The sequence below is a fragment of the Paramacrobiotus metropolitanus genome, unplaced genomic scaffold (assembly GCF_019649055.1).
Source record: "Paramacrobiotus metropolitanus isolate TYO unplaced genomic scaffold, Prichtersi_v1.0 Parri_scaffold0000054, whole genome shotgun sequence".
Classification (NCBI taxonomy): domain Eukaryota; kingdom Metazoa; phylum Tardigrada; class Eutardigrada; order Parachela; family Macrobiotidae; genus Paramacrobiotus; species Paramacrobiotus metropolitanus.
The window spans coordinates 691,165-699,584 of record NW_026570274.1 but is presented as its reverse complement, the minus strand read 5'-3'; the positions used below and the strand labels follow the sequence as shown (position 1 = coordinate 699,584).

Below are 8,420 nucleotides of genomic sequence, written 5' to 3'. Positions count from 1 at the left end.
TTTCGCGCTGTTAAAGTAAAGTATTCACAGATTGTTGGAAACAGTGAAGTGCAGTGCGACTTACAACCAGTCATGACGCCGCGACAACAAAAAGCATTGAATTGCTTCTGTCGGTCATTTGGCTGCTACAGCTAATTTCAGCTTAATTGTTGTGCGTTAAATTTGTGCCCGAGTAATTTATTTCAAGTTGAATTCGCCCGATTGTATACCATTTGTGCACAGAAGCAAGGTTAGGGAAAGGTCAAAGTTGCACCGAATAACGCTACGAAACAACAGTACACTAACAGCCGCATTATTGCTACATCATTATACGCTACAGCTCTGCTGTTCACTGGTCCATCATACCAACCGATTCATCCCGGTCCCCAGTTGCGGGAGAGAAACAGCTGGCGAACTCGTCCGGATTTGCTGGCACTGGGCTGCCCCGCACCGGACACCCCGGGAACCGGTTGGTCGGAGCTCTTACGGGCCGCCTGTACTTTGATGTCTTTGCCGCGCGGATATCCCATGGTGCTGCCACCGGCGCCCCATCCTCCGGTGTAGAAGATGTGACGCTTGTCCACCGGTCCACTAATGATATCCGGCAGTGCCATCACCGCCGGCTCCATGTCCAGGAAGTCGCGCAGCCCGGTGTCGCTGTCATTGTAAAGGTCATCCTGTCCGTAGACGTAAGCGATGATGAGGATAACTACCAAGCTTGGGCGCAGCATCTGGTCAACGGACAAGGAAACCTGATTAAAATGGTTAACCAATAAATACAACCGTATAAGTACGAAATAGGTTGGAGACGGTGTAACGTAGGTAGCGGTAAATTTTGCAGAACATTGTAACAGTTTTACGTCGAAAAGAGATCATGAAGCGGTCGAGTAACGCCCGTTGAGGGAAATGTTTATAAGGCTGCTTACTGGAATGGGTGGCGTCATTTTGACGCAACGGCAATGACTGTTGAAAATGTGTACTTATTTTTATCCAACAAACAAGTATGGAATTTAAATCGAATTAGTTTGATTTGTTTTGATGCTTAGCTGCTTCGATATGTGGCTTAAAAATAGCCCGCAATTTATTAACCACGCTTTTGGTTTGATGTTGTCGGTCTTACAGAAAAATCGATCAGTGCCATCCTGATTTGTGACACCTTCCTTTGTATGTGGTTTTCCAAGAAAAAAACTCAATGCAGCGCTTGAGATGTAGTAAAAGTTAATGCCGTGCGTGAGGTCGACGAACGCACTGATTTCTTGCTGGAGGGATTATTACGAGTAGTGGCTGATACTGCTAACCTGCGTTTTGCCGACTTTTCTATGCGGTTTCTTAGTATATTAGCAGTTATTTCATTGTACAAGGGTACAGGGTACTCATATTATACAATAATTAATGTATAAGTTAATATTCATTCTGTATTAATAAAACAGTATTGTACAGGACAAGTTTGCAAACGAACGGCTTAATTTAGGAGGAAACTAGCATGATACGAGGAAGTATAATACGAGTGACATAATGTATAGTATTTGTATCATTCATGCTCCGGTTTGTGAACAAAGGGTAACTTATCGGAGAGTGACGATTTTAAAACTCACCCAATGAACTACATCATAATATGATAACACTTAAACGTCTACAACAATGGTGCAGGGGTTGCGATGTAATCAGGCGGCTCTGCTTTTTTTGAAAAACAAAAATTAAAAACAGATGTTGTCATTTAAATCGAGAACCCTATGGACCAACTAAGGTTAGTAATTAAATTTAAGATTCTTACCTTCACCAGGTATGTGGAGCTGGAAGAAGATAATACGACTACCGGCGTCGAGCGTTTAGAACAAGCAGGAAACAAATACGCGGCAGCGATACCGAATTATAAAAGAATAGACATGATTTTCAAAAGACCACAAAATCTCGGCACAGCATACTCTGGCATCCCATTCTCACACTGCCGTGGATGCACTGAGAATGCCGGTTATATGGCCGTTTCTTATATCATCCGGCGAATCCAGCGAGGTGCTCATACACCGGCGCTCTGGGGCGAAAGGAGATCACAGGAAAAAGGCTTGTGACCCATTAGGCTTTTCCGTTTTTTCTCAACTGTCAATAATTGTCGACGGTGCGCATAACTGTCTACCGGAAGGCACAACGGCAGGGTTATGCAACGGCGGTGCGGTAAAACTTAGAGTCTACTCCGGTGCTCACTGACAAATCCAGTTTATGATCATAATCGGAAAAAAACCTTTACTGTGCTTGTTGTATCTGAAACCTACTTAGATCGGTGGTTCTATGGCACAACTGAACGTGTCAAGCTCCAAGGTAAGATTATGATGTTCTTTTATTTGACCACAATATCCCGTGCTGTGTTTTATAGCAAACTGATCTCCTCATTGCCATGCTGACGTAATGTCGCTGCTTCATTATATTAATCCTGTATCGATTCTAACGTTTTGATACATGATGAGACACTACACTCCCATCTACTGGTGACGCAGTATGCGCTCGTAATTATGTGACAAGCTAATTAGTCTCGCGTATACAGAAAACAATTATCGATTTCGTGGTGTGGCTTTACTGCTATAGCTATAGCGTGAAGGGCGATATTATTAGACATCTAGGTGCATCTATTGCGTGAGGTGTGCCGCAATAACGTTGCAGTTTCCAGTAAACGCCGTGTTGAGACGCTGCATGACACTGTCATGGACGAGTTAATTTGACTGTGTAAATATTTTGTTTTGATTCGGTCGGAGCGCTGTTGCTCGTGGCACATGGGATTTCACCATTACGCCGTTCTTCTGCTCTAACACAGAAATGACCAATGCATTCCTCGGCGAATTCTCAACAAACCGCTCTTTGCTCGGACTTGCTTCCTGAATATTTAGTCCAAATATCCATGACGTACCGCGATTCTTTTTCATATTGTGGTGGTGCTCAATCTGGCAGCAACATTTTATAAAATATTTATCCTGAACCTACTGCATTTCACAGCATTTAAACTGCATGATCGACACAGCCGCTTAATGCGATGGAGAAGCGAAACTACTGCTACTGCAGCAGAATGTTGTTAATCTTTATGATACTAGCTTCGTGCGCCAGTAGCCGGAGAGTCATTTTGTTGTCCGTACAGTCGTGGACATCGCTGCCGTCCAGTCTGAACTATGTCAGTGCACCGATCGACCTGGCAGTCATGACCGTCAACGTTTAATGGGTGATTCACAACATTACATGATTGTTTCAAAACAAATTCCGCACACAAGTAGATTTACCAAACTCTGAAAACAAGACAAACAAGACTGACGAAAATCCAAAAGACAGAACCCACACATGCCACACAAACTAGGTCACTGGTTGAATGGCCAAACGCAAAGCGTTGAATTACTAACCCCAGATTACATCGTGCGTAACATGCAAGAGGTCCGGCTCCGAACTTCCACATCTCATTCATCCGTCCACAGGGCATGGAGGATCCACTCGCCAAGGAGTTCGCGAAAATGGCTACAGAGAGATGACAGTAATGGGAGGGCAAACGATGAGGGTTCCAGGGGCCAGCAGGGTTCCAGAATGTAGATCCACGGTTCTCAGCAGCACCAAACACGGAAAAAACGCGCATGAAACGTCGGAACGCCGTACTTGCTAGGTCACTGGTTGAATGGCCAAACGCAAAGCGTTGAAGTACTAGCCCCAGATTACATCGAGCACAACGTCCAGAGACCCCACGCGGTCCGTCTCCATGACCAGCAAACTTTTCCCCGCAGCTCCAACTCCAGCCCCAGCAGGGCTCCATACAACAGACAGGAAGACAGGGCGACATGTGATAACAGTTATGGGTTCGGAGTATCAAGAAAATGAGAGAAATGCACTCAGGGGGGACAGGGTGAAGCAGCGACCCAGTGCTAATGAAGGCGCGCTTCAGTAGCGCCGAGACGTGCGATCAACTCCGTCAAATGGTTCGTCCCTGCCAATCTGGTTCGAACCAGAAATGGCAGGGCTTCTTATTTTATCAAAAAGGTTGACCAAAAAACACTAGAATCGCAGCAAAAACCAAGAGCTCTAGACAAAGTCTGTCTAGAGAAAAAACCAGCAGATGTGGAACTAGGTACAACCTACTAGTAATGACCGTCAACGAGAGGTATAGAAGTATGGATGGTAATATGGTATTTTCTGTCGTTGACTGGCAGCGCAACCAGTCGCGCACATGTGGTGATGTACAAAATGATGTGTTACCCTTTGTGACGGAATACTACACCGCACAACACTGGAAGCAGTCGGCTGACGATGTTTTTGTTCTGCTTGCTACCGGTGAGTGACTACCACCAAGAACGGCTAAATAAGTTTATTTGACTTTATAGTTGCGGCTTCGAGTACGGACTACGAAGTAGATATAAACCGGTTATGGCATTTTTTACCTTAACGGAGAAATTCCTTTATTATAGGTTATTTTTTGTTAATAGGCGAAAATTTGAAAATTACAAGATATTAGTGTGCGAAGATGTTATATGCAGTATTAACCGCAACCGAAGAAGAGTGAAGCTGTATGAAGTATATCTGTATCTAGCAAACTTAATGAATATTCGCGAAAATTCAGTTAGGTTTCTTACGTATTTGACGATCTTAAATTATAAAAGAGTTTTATTCGATTACAGCATGCAGCGAAGCGGTTGGGTATCTTGCAGACCTTAGGTTGGTAAACGATCTTTACTTATTGATCATTTCTATAAATGCTTAATTTTGTCTTCTTTGCGCAGAGCAGATAAATAATGTCATGAATTTTAAAATGAATTGATTTTCAGAGTGGAATATTTTGGTTATGACAGCGTGAGTGCAAATCGTGTATGGCTTACTTATCTGCTCATTGCTGTATGTATCCTTACTTACTGGTATCTGTACGTACAAAGATTTGCGCACCATTTATGCCTATACTAGCATATTTCCTTTTTCTTTTACTTTATTAATTTTTTTGCTTCGTTTTCAGGGGTGGTACCGACGCCGCACTCGAGAACAAACGCCGCTTCCCGACCCTCTTGCGTCTAGCTCCGTTCCAGCAGCAAGACCTGACGGACGTTGTTATGAGCTTGCTGCAGCAGTACAACTGGACCAATTTGGCGCTGATCTGCGATGATAGTGCCACCGAGTTCAATACCTTCTTCTTAATCTGTCGGGCACTGCCAGATGTCATCAAGAAGCGGCATTCCGTTGTCCTTACACATTTGCACTACGATTTAAAAGCCAATCCGGATTACGAGAGATATCTGACGGAAGCGGCAACATACAGCCGAGGTGCACGTGCTAAACCAATCATGACAGTTCCTGAACAAAATTAATATTAAAGGGGCTTTCGAATACGAGTACATCTACTGTATCGTCTGTCTCGCTTGGCACTTGACCCTTTCATATTACTTTCTAGTGCTTTTAATCAGCACACATGGCTCCCGTCTACGCAATATCCTGGTATGTACCTTGATGCGCTCAACGACTGCCCGTATTAATACAGTTACAGTATAAGATATTTCCTGTAATTTAGGTAGTGGCCTCAAAAATGGGAATGGCTAACGGAGAGTATGTAAGAACATTGCAGATTTTGCCACCTTCAAGATCAGCTTCCCAAGATGACTTTTCTTACGGAATCAATTGCAGGCGTTTATTGATATTCTTCCCTTCGCATCCCCGTTTATTGGAAAGCTAACCTGGAAAAATAACGACGACGATGATGCGGTAAGTTCTCCCAGCAACATCCTCCTTACCCTTCTTAATGCTGCAGTAATAAAGAAGTCACTGTTTCAGCTAGCCAAAGCGGCTTATCGCTACTTGTTGCTCGTTTCCTGTATGCCGGCTCGAATCGGCCAAACCGATGACCTTTCAATCCGGATCAAAAACAGATCGTCTTCTCTTTACGGTTTGCAGTATAATGGTGATGAAGAGGTACTGTCTAATACCGACTCCAACATTACCTGTCCCTTTTGCTGGCATTAGTCGAGGGTCGCACGGCTGTATCCATAATCTGTTTGCTCCGTTTCTGTATTTTTTTAGATCAACGTTTACGGCCGCGGGTACTACGTGGGCATCCAAATTTTGGCGCAGGTACTGACGTTTCGCGGAATTTTCTGCAGTCCAACGTTGCATTGCTGCATTAAATAGAGAAAAACCTTTGTGGTTTTTCCATTAGGTTTTAGCAGGATTACAGGCAGCTACCGTTTCTGGCGTCGAGCTATCGAAACTGATATGGAATCACAGTTTTGATACCGATTTTGGTTACTACAACATCAACTCCAATGGAGATTTTGATAGCGCAATGGGCGTGAGAGGCTTGGTTGAGGGTGGCGACAACATGGAAGTATGACTACTTCTATATTTTATACATAGTATTACAACAAGGCTTAATTCTGCGAAACTGAACGAATGTACTGTACGAGCAGATAATTTACCAGTACGAGAAAAAGTCTGGTCACCTCGTTGCCATTAATGGAACCAGATGGCTACTGAATGGCAGTGCGCCGCTGAACCGCCCAGCGTGCGGATTTCGAGGGGAAAATCCCAAGTGCCACCAACGTGGTTTGAGTAATTATTTGCACCGCAAAATTTTTGTTACAAATATATTCGCATATGTAGTGTATTAATTGCCTTATTTCGGGTATTCACACTTTGTAGCTCCAGAGTCATCCATTACGACAATTGCTGCCTCAACCACGGCTGTGGCGCTTATAGCTGCTGTAATTTTTATTGGAATGTGCTTCATCCGAAGGTAGGTAGCTGTACAGGCCACAGGAATTAAACCTATCCCGTTAATCCATTTTGCAACATCACTGCATTATCGATAATAATAGCTGTGTTTGTTCATTTCTACAACCGCAGACATCAACAAAGCCGCAATGTCAACTGGCTGGTACCAGCCAATCAAGTGCAAAGGTATTTTCCGTCGTTCGGAAGGTACGAGACCACCGGATCTTCGCATTCTGTGCGTACGAAATATTCACATGCATTAACTTAAATCTGCCGTCTTTAACTATTCTTATTTTTCCATTGTTTTCGTTAACTTTCGAATTTTAGAGATTTTTAAAGTTGTTCAGTTATAGATCGTAATAATATTAGTTTACCGTCTTTCATAAACAGCTGCATTCTCGGCACACAAAAACCGGCACCCTGGCATACCGGAACGTGTATGTCTACGGATCGCAGCTGGTGTGGTGCCGCTCCGGTCAGCTCAGTCATGGGACTTATGGCACGACGCATTTGAGCGGCAAATTGATCAAGCGAATTAACATGGTAAGAAGTCTGTTCGTAAATGGTATCTGCGATTAACTGGCAGCTGACTGCAGAGGAGCGCTCTAAAGCACAACAACATTGTTGACCTTGTGGGAGTAGCCTTGGAAAAAGACAAGATTATGATCTTTTCCCAATACCGTCCAAAGGGATCGTTGTACGAGATTATCGAGGAGAAACCATCGTGGTTGTCTTGGGATCTTAAAACCGCCATGCTGGCTGACATCATCAACGTACGCACATATTACTATCCTACCATGTATGGACTTTTACATAGTTTCTAACAGCGTTACGGATTTCTTAGGGGCTTGCGTTTATCCACTCCTCCGATTTAAAATTTCATGACGCTTTAAAAAGCCCAAACTGTATGGTAACCAATCAGCTGGTGATTAAGCTAACGGATTTTGGCTGGCCTAAGGAGATGACTGTTATCGGCCAGGTAAGAAAAAGCAAAATCGCAATTGCTTAGCTTAACAAATATTGAAGAACATCAAAACTTTTGCTTTCGCGCACTCCCAAACACATTTTTGTTTCAGTTTATGCCATTCTGTAGCCAGATGATTTGGATACACTGGCCTGAAAACCGTTTGTGCGCGCAACATCCGCTTCGGGAGTTATGGCTGTTCGAAAATTCCAAAAAGTTTAAATGCATTCAGGTGCACCAAAAGTCTCATTATGGGCCGATCTCAGTCAACTTTTGGAGTTGCACGTATGTAGCCGGCAAGAATGTTAACATGTTCACGGTTCACGGTGTGAGCATATTTGCCGGGCAAAAATGCTCACGAATGAAATCATGCATGTCAAGTGTAGATTTTCTCTGCATCCAGTCTGAAATTAAATATTTTATGTTCCTGTATTCTCAGTACGCAAAGGATGGCATTAATATGTTGTTGGGAAATAAAACGTTGGTCTCATAAAAACCAGTCTTTCCTAAACTTCGGCGACTTTTATCATTGAGTTTTAAGCGATTCTGTATGGTTGGAGCAGGACTACACAGCTATGATGAAGATGGCATTGTATTTGGCAGAAGATTCCCTGTCTGGCAGTCCGTCTTTACAATACGCAATCGTGACGTTGTTTATTTCTGAATATTTAATTGATTCTTTACTACGGGTATGTTGCTTTGCGAGCAGAACAAAATAGACGTTAATTTAGTGAATGGTGCCGGGCAGTGATGAACACGTTAG

The 8,420-nt window shown here is 43.4% G+C and overlaps 2 protein-coding genes across 4 annotated transcripts; one reads left to right on the top strand and one right to left on the bottom strand.

Annotated features, from left to right (window-relative positions):
• Positions 1-203: 203 nt before the first annotated feature.
• Positions 204-1,924, bottom strand: LOC129592705 (uncharacterized). Of its 3 annotated transcripts, none has more exons than XM_055488809.1 (2): positions 1,754-1,924; positions 204-731 (listed from the first exon to the last, which is right to left on the bottom strand). In XM_055488809.1, exon 2 carries the CDS (start codon positions 708-710, stop codon positions 354-356), a length of 357 nt encoding a protein of 118 aa, XP_055344784.1. In that variant the 5' UTR covers positions 711-731; positions 1,754-1,924; the 3' UTR covers positions 204-353. The 3 variants fall into 3 exon arrangements, with proteins under 3 accessions (XP_055344784.1, XP_055344783.1, XP_055344782.1); XM_055488808.1 differs by having other exon boundaries at positions 204-710; XM_055488807.1 differs by lacking the exon at positions 1,754-1,924 and adding an exon at positions 906-1,040.
• Positions 1,925-4,088: 2,164 nt separating this feature from the next.
• On the top strand, positions 4,089-7,813 carry LOC129592627 (atrial natriuretic peptide receptor 1-like). The gene is made up of 15 exons (XM_055488702.1): positions 4,089-4,275; positions 4,767-4,791; positions 4,949-5,253; positions 5,381-5,424; positions 5,498-5,536; positions 5,611-5,688; positions 5,758-5,895; positions 6,004-6,054; positions 6,140-6,307; positions 6,390-6,531; positions 6,622-6,683; positions 7,063-7,236; positions 7,290-7,466; positions 7,538-7,672; positions 7,787-7,813. Exons 1-15 carry the CDS (start codon positions 4,089-4,091, stop codon positions 7,811-7,813), a joined length of 1,752 nt encoding a protein of 583 aa, XP_055344677.1.
• The last annotated feature ends 607 nt before the right edge of the window (positions 7,814-8,420 follow it).